The following is a 20,740-nucleotide window of genomic DNA, read 5'->3' on the forward strand; positions in this document are numbered from 1 at the left end:
TTGTCAGTGAACCATCTCTAGCAAAGTCGGCTGTACAACTGGGGCGAGTGCTAGGACGTTCTCTCTAGACCTGCCGTGTGGCGGCGCTCGGTCTGCAATCATTGATAGTGGCGACGCGCGGGTCCGATGTATACTAGCGGACCGCGTCCGATTTAAAGGCTACCACCTAGCAAGTGTGGTGTCTGGCGGTGACACCACAGACTCAGCCTTCATTAGTCCCTATCCTTCACCTACCTATCCCTTCCCTGCTGCCACTCCAGCACTATACAGCCTTCTATTACACCAAAGCATCATTAGTCTTTTTCCCCTTCTTTACTTCTCTTCTTTTCCATTCTCATCCTCTCCCATTTTCCTCCTTCCTATGAACATAAATGCTGTTTCTAGCCAAGCCTGCAGGTTGCACTTTTGTATTTGCCCATGAATTCCCCTGTGCAAGGCACTCAATACTTTGCAAATGTCAGTAGTTGTCTGAACCGTGTTCCGAATAGTCATGAGTGCATTATGTCAGAGCTAAGTGAGTTCGAATGTGAGCAAATTGTTGGTGCTTCTATACAGGGTGTCTCTGCAACAAAGGTAGCTGAAGTGTTTGGTGTTTCAGAAGGTAACATATCGAAGGTTTATGCCGCATATAGAGAAACTGAAAAAACATCATTCACTAAGTCATGAGATGAATGGAAGAGTGTGTCAAATGATTATAATGGATGGTCGTTCAAGAGGATTGTGACAAAAAATAAGAAATCCATGGGTGCAAAAGTCACTATGAACGTTGTCAGGACCAAAACAACACATAGGAAGTACCACAAGCAAGGAATTGTAGGGCAGGCTGGAATTCCAAAACTACTCATTGGTGATGAAAATGCCCGTAACAGGACAACAAAGTGTCAAGGCCATAAAATCTGCACTGTGGAGCAATAGGGAAAAGCCATTTGGTCATATGAGTCTTATCTCACACTGTTTCCAGCTTCTGGCTGAGTTTATGTGAAAAGTGTGAAACATGGCAGGGGTTTGGAGATGACTTGGGAAACCATATCATGGTGTTGTATGGGCCCCATGGCTACTCTGCAACATCATATTACTGCCAATGATTATGTGACTATTTTGGCTGATGGGATCCACCCCAATGGTGATGCTGTGTTCCAAGATGACAGAGCCCCTGTTCACACAGCTTGCATCATCCAGGGCTGGTTTTGTGAGCACAAGGTTGGATTATTGCATATCCCCTGGCCACCACAGTCACCACATCTCAGCGTTATTTGTATTTTGGATAGAAGGATGTGTGATAGCTTTCCACCTATTTGCAAGAAGAATCATGTAGATGGCGTTAAAAGCCATACATGCTCTATATTTACCCATTCTAAGAGGAATGGAAGCTGTTTTGAATGTCAAGGGTTTTCTTACACCATAGTAGGCAGGGTAATGTGTTGCATTGGTAATGCATTTGTATTTTTGTGCATATCCTGTATCTCTGATTGTTGTGGGTTTTTGGTAGTAAGGTCAGCTTATTAATGCTAGCTTGGCTGATAGATTCATGGCAAGAGTTACACATCCACTGCAGGTACCTAGAGTCACATCAATACAAGAGCTGACACTCCCGTCTTCACATGAGTAGCAGTAGTAAATTAAGACTAAACTTACATGCAGAAGTGAGAGGGCACTGAAGAGGATTATTACCTCACATAAGACAACCATAGCTGTGGATATGACTACTGAATAATAATAATGGAAATTCCTGTATGGAACAGTACTCAAAATAAAGGAAAGGCAACCACACGTCTTTTGCAAACTGATATGTGGTGCACAGTCACATATAACAGAACCTAGTATTCTGTTACCTGTGACTTTGTAACAAAAATCAGTCTGTTAAAGGTGAATGGTTGCCTTTCCTTTATTTTGCGTAATATAGTTACTGAGTTTAGTATGCATCAATAGATCGAAGTGCAATGGGAACTGCACTTTTAGGCTTATGTTAAAGTTTTCTTTTCATTTTCACTGTTCTCTTATTTCCTTTTGAAAAATACCAGCACTTGTGTGCTTGTAGTGTTCAAAATGGAAGAAAAAGCTCCAAACAAATTTGTTCAAGATACAAATACAGAATTGCTATGTTCTTCTTATATGCTTCTGCATTAAGATATTGCCGGCATTTCATAAGCCTTCCTGGTGATTTTCACCCATCCAGTCAACTGTTCATAAAAGCTTCTAAACATTTCCTCCACTCATTTCTGACACTTTCAGATTGTTCTGACAGTGGTCATCACTGTATTACACCTTTGAATATCAGTGTCTCAAACCAGCATCTCAGTGTCTTCAAGTTCATCTTAACCCCAGCAAACTTCAAAATTTTAAAGCAATGTTTTTTCTAAACTTTATCTTAAATTTAAGGAAAATGTATTGTGTTGGTATTGTGTCGATCCAAAATATTTTCATGTTGTGAAAAGTTCTTGTAGAATGTAAATAAATTGAATTGCTGATAAGCACACACAAAAGGAAGAAAACTTGCTGACTTTCATATTTTATCCTTTGACAGGCCAGAGTAAAATAAAACACGCATGCGCACACACCCACACACACACACACACACACACACACAAAGGTATAGGTATATATATATACGCAAACACATGCCTATGCCCCTACATTGTGCCAGCTAGAAGGGCAATGCCAATGCTCTTTGGTGGCAGGTGGACTGGTTGCTGTGGGGGTAGTGTCAAGTGGGGTGGGAGGAGGGAGAAGGAGGCAGGGAGAGGGATTGAGGGTGCGTAGCTAGCAACTCGGATGCAGGCAGCCAGTTTGCAGATTAGGAATGCTGGAGGGAGGGGTGGCAGGTATATTAGCTGGCATGATTGTAGTACCCAGTGGATAGTGGCACAGGCTGAAAGCAACATAGGGACATCAATTGAGAGAGGGTGACAGAAAAGAGGGTACAAGGACAGTGGCTTACCTGGGATTGAGGCCACAATGTTTACAGGAGTGGAGGATGTGTTGTAAGGATAACTTCTGTCTGTGTAGTTCCGAGAAGTTATTCTTATTACAAGTCCTTTGCTCCCTTAATCATGCTGGTCCCAATCTCAGGTAACCCATTGTCCATAAATCCTCCATCAGTTTCTACTTCCTCCGTGCTGTCACACACTTCCAGTTAATTTACCCATATCACCATCAATGCGTGCCACTTCCCACTGGTTGCTACAGTTGTGCAAGCCCATATAACTGTGTCATGCCTCCTTCCCACATTCCTAGCTACCTGGCCACCTCTGTCCTAGCTGCTAGCCACCCAACCCCCTTCCCTCTCCCTGCCTCCTACCCCACCTGATACTACCCCAACCACAACCAGTCCACCTGCTGCAATAGAGCATTGACACTGACAGTGTAGCTGGCAACATGTAGGGGCATAGGCACATGTCTGCAAGTGTATAAGTGTGTGTGTGTGTGTGTGTGTGTGTGTGTGTGTGTGTGTGTGTATTTTATTTAACTCTTGCTTACCAAAGGATAAAATCCTAAACATAGCAAGTTTTCTTCCTTTTGTGTGTGCCTATCGATAACTCAACACTTCCTAATATTATTATGTTCTACAATAACCACCATGATTGTTAATTCAAAATAAAAATAACTCATTGCAGAATACACAATGTGCCATATGATATGTGGCATGCAGCTAGATATGTGTGATACTTGCTCTTCTCAAACTTCCTTTTGACCAGTTACCTCAATATCCGACCATTTCGTCTTCATTTTATGCTCTTTGAAGTCTATCACTGTCACTTCTTCTCACTGCAACTCAATAAATATTTTAATTCAGAGCCCATTGGAAAACAGAACCTTCAGGCTTTTGGAAAAAAAAATTGAGGTGCACATTAACTTAGACAAGATGTTATTCAAAACTAAATCTGTTCATTGGATTAACAGTGAACTATCATTACAGTAGTATATACTATTTGTACTTTAAAATGCAAAATTAGGAATAAAGCTACTACTTTGAAGAAAGCTGATAGCATTGTATCTACATGACCAAACTGATGTAACAACAGATACCTGTATGTATGAACATTACCACTTGTCATGTAGCTTACATTTTTCATTAGAACTTGAACGTATACCACTTTCTGATAACCACAATCAGTAAATTTTCCTTTTTTTCACAGTCAGTTTTGGAAGAATACCTTCCATTTTTAAAGCTGAAATTAATTTTCCAAAACTAGTAATATAGTTAAAGAAATGTTGTGACTCACCGATCATTCAAAGTGCCACCGCGCAATTACGCGCGTCCTCTACGTGCGGCGCTGTCTGCCAGCCATGCAGCAGCTGCGCCACCTAAGCGGCCAGCCGAGCAGCGGCCGCCAGACTGGGACTCAGTGTTCATTCTAATGCTAATGTGTACACATGTCTTACCTGTCAACTTACTCTGTGACTTATATGTGTTGTGTCGTTCCGAAATATATGTGTTAAACTTGAAGTTCTAACAATTGGCGACGAGGATGGGATTTTTCCTTTTCACCGTTGACTCACAGGGTTCCATGGCTACTGTCGAGCAACTATTGCAAAATCTCCTCAAATGTATTGGTTGTTGTCGCAATTGGCTCCTTTGAAGGATCCTGCATCATTGTCCTTTGCTGAAATGTGCTCACTTCTGTCTGTCTATTTTCAAAAGCAAACGCATGTGGTAGCCTCTCGTGTTGCCTTTTATCGTTGTCAAAAACAGCCACATCAATCCTATCGTGCTTGGGCTGCTGAACTTCATGGCCTCAGTCGAAAGTGTCAATTTGTTACTGACGTTCACAAAGAATCCTATGCCAATTCCATGGTACGGGATGCTATTATCCGGTCGGCGCCCGACAAAGAAGTTTGGCAACGTGCCCTTCAGTTGGCGAATCCGACTGTAGATGAAGTTCTCTCCATTGCGCAGTCTTTTGAAATTTCTCGCGCCGCTGGGGCGCAAGTACAGGCATGGGGTGATGTCGGGGAAATACAACCTCTGTGCGCTGTTGACGACGCGAGCGGCGCGTCCCCGCTGGCCGACATGGCCACAGTGCGCTCCCACGCATAGCCTCAGCCTAGCCGTAAACAACCCACTAAGAAACTGCAGCAAAACCCCCGGCAACTTCCTTCATGTCCGCGGTGTTTTACAAAACATTCACGCGAGGATTGTCCCCAACGTTGGACATGTCACATTTGCAAAAAGAAAGGTCATGTGTCTTCCGTTTGCAAATCCGATCGCATATATGATGTTCATGAACATGACGCTGATTCTGATTCTGTGTTGTCTGTCAATTGCACTTCTTCCCTTTCCGGGAAGTTATTCCTCACTGTCCAAATCCTTGGTCGAGATGTTCGCATGGAAGTGGATACCGGTTCTGCTGCCACTGTAATTAATTCTCAGACATATCTTCAGTTGGGTTCTCCACTCCTGTCACCTGTCACTCGGCAATTACGGACGTACAATAAACAGAAGATTTCTCTCTTGGGACAGTTTACTGCTGAGGTATCTTACAAATCCGTCGTTCGCACTGTTCCCATATTTGTGGTCGACCAGAGCAACACAGAAAATCTTTTTGGTTTCGATGCCTTTCGCGTTTTTGGGTTCTCCATAGATGACTCTGTCAATATTGTCTCTGATGCTATTCCTTATGCTCAACTGGATTCCTTGTCGACAACATTTTCGTCCCTTTTTTCTCCTGGGTTAGGCCGTGCAAACGACTTTGAAGCTCATATCACGCTCAAACCCACTGCTCGGCCTAAGTTTTTTCGGGCTCGGCCCATTCCTGTGGCCCTTCGTGATCGGGTAAAATGGGAGTTGGATCGTCTCACTACTTCAGGGGTCTTGCTTCCTGTCACTTCCAGTGAGTGGTCCTCTCCTGTCATTGTCGTTGCTAAGCCAAATGGTGATATTCGTCTCTGTGGCGATTTCAAAGCCACTGTAAATACTCAATGCCTCATCGACACTTACCCTATGCCCCGTCCTGAAGAAATGTTCACTAAACTTGCTGGCGGCCAGTATTTTTCTAAAATTGACCTGTCAGAAGCTTATCATCAACTTCCTCTTGACGCTGCTTCCCGCAGTTTCTGGTCCTTAACATGCCTTTCGGCCTCTATCAATACCAACGCTTGCCATTCGGGGTTGATAGCACCCCTGCTCTCTTTCAGTGATTCTTGGAACAATTATTGCTCCCTGTCCCTGGGTGTATAAATTACATGGACAACATTGTTGTCACTGGCTCCACCACTGAAGAACATCTTCAAAATTTCTGCACACTTTTTCATGTCTTACAGACTGCCGGTCTTAAGTGTAATCTTCAGAAATCACAATTTTTTCAGGCATCTATCATGTACTTGGGGTTTCAACTCTCTCGGGATGGTATTCGTCCGCTTCAGCAAACTGTTGCTGCGATCGATGCCCTTCCTCGCCCTACATCTGTTAAGGAACTGCAGGCCTTCTTGGGGAAAATAGCATACTATCACAAGTTTTTACCGTCTGCGGCTTTGGTGGCTCAGCCGTTGCATCGCCTGTTGCATAAAAACGTGCCTTTTCACTGGTCCGCGTCATGCGAAGCGGCTTTCCAGAACTTGAAGACTATGCTGAAACAGGCCCCGTGCCTGGCTACTTATCGACCTGGCCAACATCTTGTTCTTGCCACGGACGCCTCTCTATACGGGGTCAGTGCAGTCCTTGCGCACCATTTTTCTGACGGTTCGGAACAACCCATTGCTTATGTCTCCAAAACGCTCACGGATGCCCAACAAAAGTATTCTCAAATTGAAAAAGAAGCTTTGGCCATCATTTATGCTCTTCGTAAGTTTGGTGTTTTTCTCTATGGCTCAAAATTTCATCATGTTACGGATCACAAACCACTTGTTTCCTTGTTTCATCCATCAACATCACTTCCCAACAAGGCTGCACACCGCCTCCAGCGTTGGGCTCTTTACTTGTCTCGCTTCAATTATGAGATTCATTTCCGGCCAACGGCTCAACATGCAAATGCTGATGCTCTGTCTCGCCTTCCCATGGGTCCTGATCAGGCATTCGATAGGGACGAACTTCTGTGTTTCCACCTTGATGTTGCCGAGCAGCGGGTTGTGGATGGGTTCCCCATCACTGGTGACAGGCTGGCAGCTGCTACGGGTTCTGACCCTACCCTCTCCCGGGTTTTACGCTGTATTCAGAAGGGTTGGCCAGATCGCCCATCCGCTAAGACTTCTGATCCGTCGCGGAACTACTACACTTTGCGCTACCGCCTCACGGCTAGGGATGGTGTTATCCTCCTCTCCACTGACAATGCTTCGCCGCGTGTTGTGGTACCTGCATCCTTGCGTGCTTCGGTCTTGCGCCTCCTTCACCAAGGGCACTGGGGTGTGTCTCGCACAAAATCTCTGGCGCACCGTCATGTGTACTGGCCTGGCATCAACTCTGAAATAGCACACATAGTCGCTGCCTGCAGCCCTTGTGCGTCACAGGCCGCTGCCCCGAAGTCATCTTTGTTACTGTGGCCTTCGCCTGAGAAGCCCTGGGAGCGCATCCATGCTGACTTTGTGGGACCCTTTTTAGGTACTTATTGGCTCCTCGTAATTGACACTTATTCTAACTTTCCTTTCATTGTCCGTTGCATGTCACCTACCACCGCGGCAACCACCAGTGCTCTCGCCCGCATTGTTTCTTTGGAAGCCCTCCCTTCTATTCTTGTTACTGATAATGGTCCGCAATTTGCCTCTTCTGAATTTGCGGATTTTTGTGCTCGTCACGGCGTTACGCATGTCATGGCCCCGCCGTTCCATCCACAATCCAACGGTGAGGCTGAACGACCGGTCCGCACATTTAAGGCTCAGATGCGGAAACTTCTGACTTCTTCTGCTGCTGATGATGCGCTTCTCCAGTTCCTGGCTACTTACCGTTTCACCCCCATGGGCGACCACAGCCCGGCTGAGCTTTTACATGGCCGACAGCCCCGCACGCTACTTCATCTTCTGCGGCCTTCCACCTCCCGGCCGCGGGTGCCTTCACTTGGCTGATTCGCCGACGACGACCTCGTCTGGGTACGGGGATATGGCAGGCGGCCAAAATGGAGCCCGGGCCGCATCTTAAGACACCGTGGCCGACGCCTGTATGAAATCCAGATGGACACAGGTGTTGCAGTGCGTCATTCGGACCAGCTTAGGCCTCGTGTGCCGGCAATGCCTGTTCCAAATGCCGCCACACCACCTTTGGCTCTACCTGACGCTCGGGATCTTGGCATCCCTCAATACTCACAACGCAGCCCTCTCACCACCATCACGCTGCCAGCACCAGAACGGACGCCACCAGGAGATGTGCCCATGCAGAAACCGGAGGACCATCCTCTGTCAGAGCAAATCTACTCGCCTCCTCCTACAACGGACGCCGACACATCGCCCATGTCTCCTGTCATATCAACTGGACTTGCCGCAATGGGCAGATTGGTGCATGGGGCCCCAGCAGTTTCGACCCCTACGTCTCCTGTCATCTCGACCCGTTATCATCAGGGACACTTCCGTCCGTACGGGAAGCCTCCTCCTCGAGACTTTACGGCGAGTCAAACAACGCCTATGGACACCATCTCCAGGACACCTCCATCAAGACCAGTGCAACAATTTCAAAGGGAGGAAAAGTGTTGTGACTCGCCGATCATTCAAAGTGCTGCTGCACAATTACGCGCGTCCTCTATGTGCGGCGCTGTCTGCCAGCCATGCAGCAGCTGTGCCACCTAAGCGGCCGCCAGACTGGGACTCAGTGTTCATTCTAATGCTAACGTGTACACATGTCTTACTTGTCAACTTACTCTGTGACTTACATGTGTTGTGTTGTTCCGAAATATATGTGTTAAACTTGAAGTTCTAACAAGAAACTAAACTGGTTGTGGCCATTGATGAGTCATTCGTATGCTTGTATTCAAATGGGGGCCATGGACTCACAGACACCAGTAAGACTTAATTTGCTAATAAATTGTACTTGTTTGTTTAAAATTTCTCAATATTACGATACTTCTACAAACATGAGTGTCCTTTTCTTAAGTCTTCATTTACTACTTTTTACCACATTCTTTTTTATTTCTGCTTTCATTTACACTCTTATCACTTTTTTGTGGATGAGTATGTATATTTAAATATTATTTTTACTTTATTTTACAGTTTTCCCCCTATTATTTATTCATGTACTTCTATTTTGAGTATAATTTAATATTTTCTCGGCCTCTTATGACTGCCATGGCACCATATTATGAAAGTACTGTGTCCATCAATGGAAAATTAGAGGTCACTCAGTTTTCAAGCATCAAGTAGAAAAGTTGGAAGGAAATAAAATTAAAGTGCAGATCAATGCTCATATATCAGCTAATAGGATTGCATCACAATCACTGTCCCCATCAAGGGCACCAAAGGATAAAACTCATACAAGATTAATCAGATGCTAACTTACATTACTCACAAAGAACACTAATGAACAATATAACTTCTCAAGAACTTTCTCTATATCTGAAATTTCTGCTGGTCTTAAAGCTTTAAAATATGGAAAGACACCAGGAAAAGATGGAATCCACCCAGAATGTCTTCTGCACAGTGTGAACTATACAAAAAGATGGCTGGAGGATTCTTCTCTGACATTATGCTATCTGGCTCAGTCCCACAAAAAATAAAGCAGCCAAAAATTGTAGCAGTACTCAAGCCCAGCAAGACATCAGACCAGCCTAAGAACTATCACCTAATTGCTCTATGGAGCACTATTTATTAGTTCCTTGAAAGAATTCTACATGATCAGATTAGTATAGTAATCTTTCAGAGTCTTCCTTTTGAGCAAACTGGAATCTTAACAGGACAGAGCTGTGCTAATCAAGCCTTATCTTCAACAACATCTATTGAAGCAGGATACCAAATAAAGCAGAGAACATCAGTTGCTTTCATTGATCTAAATGCAGCATATGACCGCTTTATAAATTATTGCAACTCGTCCCATGCAAAAGGACAACAAAACTAACTGACAATAAGTTAGCTGGAAGGACATTTACAGTAACTACAAAGAAGAACACTGCCTGCCCAAAAGTATTGAATAGAAACTGGTATAGGTATGTGCATTCAAATACAGAGATATTTAAACAGGCAGAATACAGTGCTGCAGTCAGCAATGCCTATATAAGACAACAACCATCTTGCACAGTTGTTAGATCAGTTACTGCTGCTACAGTGGCAGATTATCAAGATTTTTGTGAGTTTGAATGTGGTGTTATAATTGGTGCATGAGCGATGGGACATAGCATCTCCAAGCTAGCGATGAAGTGGGAATTTTCCCATATGACCATTTCACAGATGTACTGTGAATATCAGGAATATGGTAAAACATTAAATCTCCGACATGGCTGCTGCCGGAAAAAGGTCCTGCAAGATCTGGACCAACAATGACTGAAGAGAATCATTTAGCATGACAGAAGTGCAACCCTTCCACAAATTGGTGCAATACAAATTGGTGCAACAACGGGCCATCAACAAGTGTCAGCGTGCAAACCATTCAATGAAACACCATCAGTACACATCCACTTATGTACCCTTGATGACTGCATGACACAAAACTTTATGCCTCATCTGGGCCCATCAACAGCGACATTGGACTGTTGATGACTGGAAACATGTTGATGGTCAGACAAGTCTCATTTCAAATTGTATCGAGCGGATTTATGTGTACAGGTATGGAGACAACATCATGACTCCATGGGCCCTGAATGTCACCAGAGGACTGTTCAAGCTGGTGGAGGCTCTGTATGGGTGTGGGGCATGTGCTGTTGATGTGATATGGGACACCTGAGACATCTAGATACGGCTCTGACAGGTGACACATATGTAAGCATACTGTCTGATCACCTGCATCCATTCATGTTCATTGTTCAATACTTCGGCAATTCCAGCAGGACAATGTGACACCCCATACGTCAAGAATTGCTACAAAGTGGCTCCAGGAACACTCTTCTGAGTTTAAAAACTTCTGCTGGCCACCAAACTCCCCAGACATGAATATTATTGAGCATATCTGGGATGCCTTGCAACTTGCTATTCAGAAGAGATTTCTACTCCCTTGTACTCTTACAGATTTATGGACAGCCTCGCAAAATATATGGTGTCAATCCCCTCCAGCACTACTTCAGACATTAGTTAAATCCATGCCACATCGTGTTGTGGCACGTCTGCATACTCGCAGAGGCCCTTTGTGATATTAGGCAGGTGTACCAGTTTCTTTGACTCTTTAGTGTATATATCTGATGTTCCTCCAGCACAGTCCAGAAAGTTTGGCTATGCAGACAACTGAGCAATAACTACCCAACACAAAACCTTTGAAACAACTGAAGAAATCCTAACTTCTTATCTATACATCTTAAGACACTATTTCTGTAAAAAGGTTACAGCCAAATTCAAATAAAATAGAAGTGTCATGTTTTCATCTGTCCAATAGATTGGCACACAGAACCCTTGACATCTGTTTTGGGGGAGACAAAATTCATCATAATGTGCATCCAAAATACCTTGGGATCACTTTGGATAGGACACTTTGTTTTAACGGCCATTTGACATGAACATTTGCTAAGTTCAAAGGCAGAAACAACATTGTCCGTAAACTCTGTGGCTTTCATGGGGGATTGTCAGCAGATGTTCTCTGGGTATCAGCTCTTGGATTGGTATACTCAGCAGCAGAGTACTGTGTGCCTGTCTGGTTTAATAGTCTACATGTAAAAAAGATAGATGTACAACTTCATGGGAGCATGTGCATTGTTAGTGAGTCGAAACAATCTTCTCCTGCATACTGGATACCTGTTGTCAGCCACATTCCACCTCCTGATATCAGAGCATACTACTGCGCGAATACCAGAAGATTGCTAATAACACCGATCTTCCAATAGTGGACAGTGTATTCCCTGCGGAGTGGAAAAGACTTAAGATCCAAGACATCCCACTCTCATCACAGCCAACTCTCAAGGAAACTGAATTCAATACCATCGATGAATGGAAACATTGCTGGCAACAAAACTGTTCTCCACCATGCCTGAAACTGCCTTGCATCCCAAAGAAACTTTCGATCAACCATGGACAATTTGCACTACCTTGAGCCACCTCCAAACGAACCATGGACAATGTGCAGACACTCTCTACAAGTGGAGCAAATCTTCATCACCATCGTGTCACAGTGGTGTGGATTGACAGACAGTTGCTCATGTTGTATCAACATGTCCCACACATGCCTACAAGAGTCCTTTCAGCAATTTCCTGACAATGATGAATGATGTTATAAAATATGTAAAAGATCTAGATACCAACATTTAACTGTCGTCATTTGTGATATTTTCTGCTGGAGAGCTGTGTTTAAATGTTGATGTATATTAGGTTTATAATCTTTATGAATATGTATTGCCATACAATAAACAAATTAATTTTCTTACACACATTTTCTACATTACCTTTATTGTGTGCATTGAAGTGTGACTGTATCTAGATGAGAATCATTCAGTGCTGTAAATTTAATATGAAACTTCAGTTGCTTGGATTAATCCAACAGCATTTAGTAATTTCCATGTAGTTACCCTGCCCCCATTGTTAACATTCTACAATTTGGCGTAGTATATTAGTTTGTAGGAATTTCCCGTACACTTATTGGAATACTATTATAGAACTATATTAGATAAGAGTATTTATATATGTATACCCACCACCAATGCTGAAAATCCCAAAAACACAAACACTCCTCAAGAATGCTTGCAAATCGAGGGTGCACTTACTGTTTTTTCAAAGAATGGCTTTCAAACAAACATCATAACATTCACTGCATTGACTTTTAAGAAATGCTAACAGTTCTTTTTTAAACTTTAATCTTTTTCTTTCTTCCAGCCACCACTTTGAAACACTGGAAGTGAATGAGAATGGTAAAATTTACTTGAAATATACTCATCATCTACTACAAGGCATCACAAATGTCAAACATTATGGACTGCACCTTGCTCAGACATTGTGTATGCCAGATTCTGTAGTAGAACGAGGACTGGAAATAGCTCAGCATATAGCTGAGCAGAAAATAGGACCTGAGGTGAAATCAATGTGAAACTACTTTCTTTTTTATATTAATTCCTGGCGAAGTATCTGATTCAATAGACATTTGATCCAGCATTTAAATACTGACAAAGGTTTTAACAGCAGTTTAGCATAGAAGGCAGCATTATTAATCCAGTGATTAGTGTCATGAATCATAAGAACAGTGTTGTACTTTTAGCGTTTGAACATGTGCCTCATTAGAACTGTTCAAAATTATATGGAATCATCAGATTCACAGACGTATAAAGATAATTATTACTCTTTGTACCACTATTGTATACAAGGAAAAGTAAGCCAGATGGATTTTCATTATTAGTTAGTAGAGTACTGTACAACTTGGGAATATTTTTGGAAGGGCATCTGGCCACCCTATACCACTAAAATATTCAAAACCAGATCAACATGCTGATGCCGATAAAACATGAGACAAGGCCAGGAAGAAGAAGGAAATTAGTGCATTATCATATCTGAATAACACATACTGAAATGAAAAAAATACTGGATACAGATTTGTTTTTTACAGATAGATCACAGAAATATATAATAATCAAGTTAAAGAGCCACAAATAAAAGGTGAAACTAACAATAGCTTGCAGAACTGGAGGTGTTCTTGTTTAAATATATATAAGATTAGTCATCTTGCAGTAAATTGAAAACAATACCTCAAGCCTCGTTGAAAATCATCATGAATATGTTTTACTGCCATATTTGATATTTTTGTATAAGAACCATAATATATTACAATGGCAGGTAGCAAAACATGGCAAAATTGTCCCATACTGCTGCAAAACAAAGAAGGAAGATAATCGCTTTAACAGCCTTTCAGTAGTGAGATCATTTGAGAAGGAGCACAGGCTCAGATTGGTGATGCATAGTGCATGAAATCAGTCATTGTCATTTTCTTTTCAGATGAACTATTAATGATCGGCAACCTAAATCTATATGACTGACAGGCTGGAAATTTTGGTGACCCTCACCATGAATGAGAGTACAGTGTCTTACCACTGTGTGACCTTGCTCAGCCATACTGATTTTGAAATTACAGTTGTGTCTGAGTAACTGATTTTGTTTTGGTAACCAATGCCTTTTCTCTTGTAGAAAATCTTATTTACTTATGTATAATTAAAGTACCTCAACAAAATTCGATCTACATTGAATACGGTGCTCATAACAATTGGAGAAATGGGCCTTGTGATCTCTATTTATGTAGAAACAAGATACTATTCTTTTAGAGGCTTTTAAACAGTAATTCTTCCCACATTCCACATGTGAATGGAACAATAAGTAAATGTTGTATGTTGTACAACAGAAAGTATCCTCTGCCGAGTACTTCACAGTGGTTTGCAGAGAATGGATTGAGCTGTAGAATAAAATCCAAGCTTGAGTGCATGAAATCTCATTTGTGTTCTCTTGTTTCACTATTTTAGGCTCTGACCAACAAATAGACAGAAAGTCTTCTTCTCAATCATTATTGATTGACTTCTAAATAATCAGTGAGTAGTTCACTATTCTCTGCTGTGTCTTCAGTAGCATCTGCAGTGTAATCAGTATCATTGACATTCACAATGGAAGTTCATGTGCTGCCTATCAAATTATAGTAAATACTGTTGAATTTGCAGCCCAGATGGCTGCCAGAAAGGAAACATGTTAACATTCAAACCCCAGCTGAAATATCAAGATTTCTAATGGTTCTTGTGTCAGCTGTCACCATATAGACATAGTTAAAATCTACATTTATAGATCTATATAATATTTGTCAAATTCTCTTAATTTGTTGATAAATAAATACCTTAGTCAGTAAATGTGTTGTACATCATGATAGTGACAAACTATTGGCATTTTATTTATATTTAATCAATCCATATCAGACATTGAATAAATCAACTACTTCATGACATTTTCAGCTGGAAGACTGTAGCTCAATTACAGCTGCAGCTTGTGAGTTTGCAGATGAACTGCTGTCCCTTAAAGAATCAAGCGAGTTGACACCTGACAAATGTAAAAATCTGAAGGAAAAGTATCAGTTTCTACAAAGTCAGCTCCCAGACCATTTTCTACAGCAAACCCCAGATAAAACGCATACATCGAAACGTGATGATTCAGGTATCGGAGTGCTGTCAACTGTTGATGAAGTTTGTGCTGCGGTCCTCTCTGATATTATTATGGCTATAACAAAAGAAAATGAATCAGAAATGATTCTTTAAAAGTCCTCCCATAAAGGAATGTCAATGAATGTAAATGCTATACCACTTACAAACATATTTATTGACAATGGGAAAAGAGTTGCAAAGCATCACTGAAGATTGAATTATAACATAATCAGTGTTAACTCATAAGAATAATGAATCACATGTAGAATTTTTAAAAATAGTCTTAATAACATTAAATACTCTTTTTATTTATTAAAAATAATGACTTTGTCAATAAAGGAAATTTATTTTATGTCTAATTGCTTTGATTTCATAAACTTCATTTGTGCACATGTGTTCCACAAAATTTTCAAGAAGATATAGCTGACCTGAAATGAAAGAATTAAAATGATTATAATATTGATGTGACTGGACATTTGTGGTGGGAACAATCTAAAGAACAATTCCAACAAATTTCCATACTAATGGTTGGCCCACTGCCTTGACCATTAGGATCTCTTTCGCAAAGCACTTGTTTGAGACAGTGACAGGCACTCCAGTAGATCTAGTTGCTCACATTGTAATGTAGAAGCATGCAAAACTAAACTGATCCAACAACTTATCTTAGAAGATACACTGCAAAAAGGGAAACATACACTTCTTGCATTTTTAGATTTAGAAAAAAATCTTTTGCCAAATGTTGACTACATTACACTGTTTGAAATTCTGATATTATAAGGAATAAAATACAGGAAGTGAAAGATTATCCATCACTTCTTTTGAAACCAGATAACAATTCTGTCAAAGGACTTTGAAGATACGCAGTATCTGAGACGGTAGTGGGCAGGGTCGTAGCATATCCTCCATGTTATTTAGTCTTTACACAAATCAGTCAACAAAGGAAACCACACATAAATATGGAAAAGGAATTAAGGAACAGGGGGAAGAAATAAACACTTCAGGGTTTGCCAGTGGGACTGTAATTCCTTCAGAGATGAGAAGGACTTGAAAGACTTGTTGAATGGAAAGGATAGTGTCTTCAAAAGGTGTTATAAAATAAACAACAAAAGTATAGCAAGGCTAATGGAATGTAGTTTAATTGAATCAGGGAATCATGAGGGAATTAGATTAGGAAATAATATATTAAAGTAGTAAATGAGTTCTGCTATTTGAGCAGCAAAATAACTGGCTATGGCAGACAAAGAAGCTATAACAGCAGGGATGCAATAATATGAAGAGCTTTTCTAAAAAATAGAACACTGAATATAAATGTAACTATTATGTAATCTTTTATGAAAGTATTTGTCTGGAATGTAACATCATACTGAAGTGAATCAATTGAAATGTACCAATGGTTAGGATAAGTACGACATGAAGTGTTGGTCTCAGGTATCAGGCCGCCACATTTACAGGCTTTTGTACCAACCTTATTTTAGTTATCTAGGCTTTTAGAATTCAGTTTATTATACTGATTCATATTCTGTTATTAATTTTCATTCCAACTTTAGTAAGCTTCGCACTGGTTTGGCTGTTACTAGTCGATATTTGAACATAAAATAAATAATTTTTTTTGTAAATGCAGGAAATTTTTGTAAGGATTAAAATTAACATTCCACTTGTATTTGTGTAATAAACTCACAGATCTGTTAGCAAGATTTTCCAACCAGTAATCTTCATGATATAAGCAACTTTATAAAAAACATTGTTAGCGAACACATTTTACAAATTTCAATACTAAAAGCTAAAAGCCATTTTACATTGCAATGTGAGAGGAGTGAATTGAGGTGTAACTGGATGATAACAGTCTGTGTTCACTTGCAAGATTTCGATTGTAATCCATAAATTTTCTGTTTTTAATATTGGATGATGTAGGCAGTAAGTGCATAATACTGACATCAAAAGAGCAGTGAAAAAATCATAAAAAAGGAGGAGATTGGTTTTAACGTACTGTCGACATTGAGGTCATTAGAGACAGGTGGAAAAATCATCAGTGCCCTTGATGTCCTGGTCATAGATAGCCAGGACAAGACATAAGTTTATGTCCAGCAGAGAGCTCTGATTCTTGTTCTCAAAGATTTCTAGAACTAACTCCTTGTTTACATCTTCTGCCTCAGATGCCAACAGAATATTCCTGTCATTACCACAGGTGGGTTCAGAAACAATTCCCCATTCAGTTCCTTGGTAGGAGACAATTATGGCTGAAATCATGTACTACTCTCAGCAGCATGTGCCACACATAATACTAAGTGTGGGCTTTGTGATTTTAGTCACTAGTTAACTGACAGGATTTGCTGCCATTAGTAAATACTTATGCAAATCAAAGGAAATTAGTAAGCAATTTTTTAAAAAACCATATAGACCTCTGTCATCCATTCACAGTTACTTCAGCTCTTGGTTACATCACAAAATATTGATTTTCTGTCAAATGTTACACACTTATTTTTTACTTGATCATTGATCGTGACTGCAACATGTTGCCAAAATGTGGTATGAGCCATTTTTACAATTTTAGTATAGTTTCCCAGTCAAAAACTGGCAACATCCTGACCATTTACATGATTCTCTCAAACCTTTTTTTTTTTTTTTTTTATTTTAATCCAGGGATTTCTGCTTAACTGTGATATACATAAGGGACTGTCAAACGAAAACCAGACACATGGAAAAAACTAAGTAAATTTCTATTATTTCAAAATTAATTGCCCTAATGGTTAATACATTTATCCTACTGTAAGACAAGATGGGCAATATCTTCATAAAAATCTGTTTGTGTTTGCATATGGAACCATGATTGCACCCAGGCACTCACATCTTCATCCGAAGCAAACTGACAACCATGGATGTCTTCCTTCAGGGCTCCATAAATATGGAAAACACGTGGGGAGAGATTGAGACTGTACGGAATATGTGTAAGGACTTGTTTGTAAGTACTTCCCAGTGAAACTCCTGCAGTGTAGTCAAAACAACATTGGTAATATGTAGGCAGGCATTTCATACAAGATATTACTCATTGTTCCCATAAACAATCAACAATTAAATGTTATTTCTAAATGAGAAATCGGCAGCTGCCTTGTCTAGGAAGGAGATACGTCAACCAGCATATGTGAGTATTCAACAGTAACAGAATTGTCTCCTAACGAGACTGCAGTTTATTGTTCCTTAAAATAGCTGATCACACTCATCAGGATCCCACGACCATCACGGAAATATAGAACTGTTTGTTTCCAGGAGGCTTCCTCAATGCCATACAGGATTTCAGCTTTCCCAAGTGGCTAGTGCCTAAGAGGGCACACATATTGACACATCATTACCAGAATAAAGCCAAAATCTGGAAGCAGGGTCATCAGTGAAGTACAACATTTAGTGCACTGAAAGCACGTTTATTGAGGAGGCTTCCTCAATGCCATACAGGATTTCAGCTTTCCCAAGTGGCTAGTGCCTAAGAGGGCACACATATTGACACATCATTACCAGAATAAAGCCAAAATCTGGAAGCAGGGTCATCAGTGAAGTACAACATTTAGCGCACTGAAAGCACGTTTATTACAAATAGCAACCTTCAAGCAGAACTGAACTAAACTCCTGAATGGAGAGTTCAGCTATTTATATAAATGTAGAATATTTCAGAATAGATAAACATTGCAAACATACAAAATTTCTAGAACCACCCGAAACTGAGAAATACAAAATGCCAAATAATTGCTGATGGTCAGGTTTCAACTGGTGACCTGCATATTCCGCCTAGGATGATAATCACAGTACCACACTGTGTGCAGCACAACTTGTTACGCTGCACTGTATGTAGCACAGTTTGCAACATTTCTCCCTCTCTTGGAAAAACAGTAACCAGCTGTTTCAAAGGTTCTCACTGTGGCTAACTACAGCAGCCACATCCCCTTCACTATAACAAGCATCAAATGTAGCCCCTTCCAATGAAACTTCATGATTGTCCAGTGGGTTTCAGTTCCTGTGAACACATAGCCCTCATCACCAATTGGGGCCTCAGAATTGTAGTAGGTTTTCCTACAGAGGACATGGAAAATGCCTCTCCACTATTTTCTTCTTGATGAAAAAGACATAACCTTCAATTTTGTAAGTGACACTGAACAAGCTGTGAAGGATACAGTAGGTCCCAAGTAGTTCTTTAGTAACTTTTGTGGTACTCTTACCTTCCACACAACTGTAAAAATCCAAATCAGATTTATTGTGCTTATCTCAATGGACAAAGCTTCGTGTTATAGCACTCTCAGTCCTCCTCCTAGGCACCCAGGGTCCGTGTACAAGCCCACTGGCTTGTTTCTTCTGTCCTGGTGGTGGGGTTTTTCATAAGGCCATCCTGAATATTGTCCAGTTGAAATGAGAACAGGGCATCCTTTGTCGTTTTGGCCTCCCACCATGGAACAGAAATTAAAGTATGAAGCTGTAGTGTCTTGCATCACTGTGTTGTTTGAAAATGTCTCGACTGACATTTGTTTCAAAATCTCTCTGTTCAGCCTCAAGTTGCGTCAAAATATATCTGCCAATGTCTTATTAAAGCATGCTGTGAAACCATTTGTCTGTGACTGGCAGGCAGTTGTCATCCTGTGGGTGATGTAGCAGTGTACGATTACCTCTTATACTAGTCACAAGTGAAAAACATTTCTGCATTCAGAGATGATCAGATGGGTTGTTCTGTGCTTCAAAATGTCTTATATAGAGAATCTTGCAGCTTCTGAAGCTTTAGCAGTTGGCAGATGTTTGGTGTCAGCATAGCAAAGTGAGGTAGTCCGATTTGGTGGAATGGTGCTGCTGCAGGTGGAATTCTTACCAGATGCCCCAAAGGTAATTGTGTCATATACTTCTGTCGTTGACATTCCTTACAGTGGCTCACATAATGTCTAACAGATCAGCAGACATCTGGCCAGTGGTATATACATCTGATTCTATCTACAGTCCTCATGAATCCCAGATGACCGATGCGGGAGCATCATCAAAAATCTTCAGGAGGGCTAGGTGTATATGAGTCAGGATGGTGATCAACCATTTCCACCTCACTGGATCATAGATCCTCTTATATAGTGTTCAATTTATTAATTAAAATTCTTCTTTGGTTGGTTTCTCATTCTTAGAGGCTTCTATGTTTTTCATCTTTACTGGATTTTTCCTCTGGTCTGCAGCAATGACTGAAATTTCATCCATGTTACTGTGTTCAGCCACTAGGCTCCTTGAAAGGTACTCAGCATCCCAATGTCTGTGCCAATTTTTGTGTACCACTGTGGCATCACATACCTGAAGTCTCAGTTACCATTTCACCATTTGATCCAACAGATCCTTTAGGTTAGTCAACCAGCGTAGAGAATGTTGGTCCATTGCAACAGTGAATGGTTTGTCAAATAAATACACCTGGGAGTTGGAGAGTACACTGGGAGCACAAGATATCACTGTCTCACCAGCTTAAGGACAAGCATGGTTCTTAATTGCAACTCTTTACAGGAAAATTTGGCATCTACCTGCAGTAGTTCCCTGTCTCTCACAGGTCATCATAGTTTTGTTCTTTGGTTTTTCAGTTGTGT

At 41.0% G+C, this 20,740-nt stretch overlaps 1 protein-coding gene across 1 annotated transcript in view; it reads left to right on the forward strand.

The window, feature by feature from the left end:
- Window positions 1–15,449, forward strand: part of LOC126175988 (mutS protein homolog 4-like) — a 256,389-nt gene extending 240,940 nt beyond the window's left edge. Inside the window, exons 16-17 of the mRNA XM_049923100.1 lie at window positions 12,862–13,057; window positions 14,967–15,449. Coding sequence (XP_049779057.1) covers window positions 12,862–13,057; window positions 14,967–15,266 — 496 coding nt within the window. The 3' untranslated portion in view covers window positions 15,267–15,449. The remainder of the gene's footprint in view (window positions 1–12,861; window positions 13,058–14,966) is intronic.
- Window positions 15,450–20,740: the final 5,291 nt, after the last annotated feature.

The sequence above is a fragment of the Schistocerca cancellata genome, chromosome 1 (genome assembly GCF_023864275.1).
Source record: "Schistocerca cancellata isolate TAMUIC-IGC-003103 chromosome 1, iqSchCanc2.1, whole genome shotgun sequence".
NCBI classification, from domain to species: Eukaryota; Metazoa; Arthropoda; class Insecta; order Orthoptera; family Acrididae; genus Schistocerca; species Schistocerca cancellata.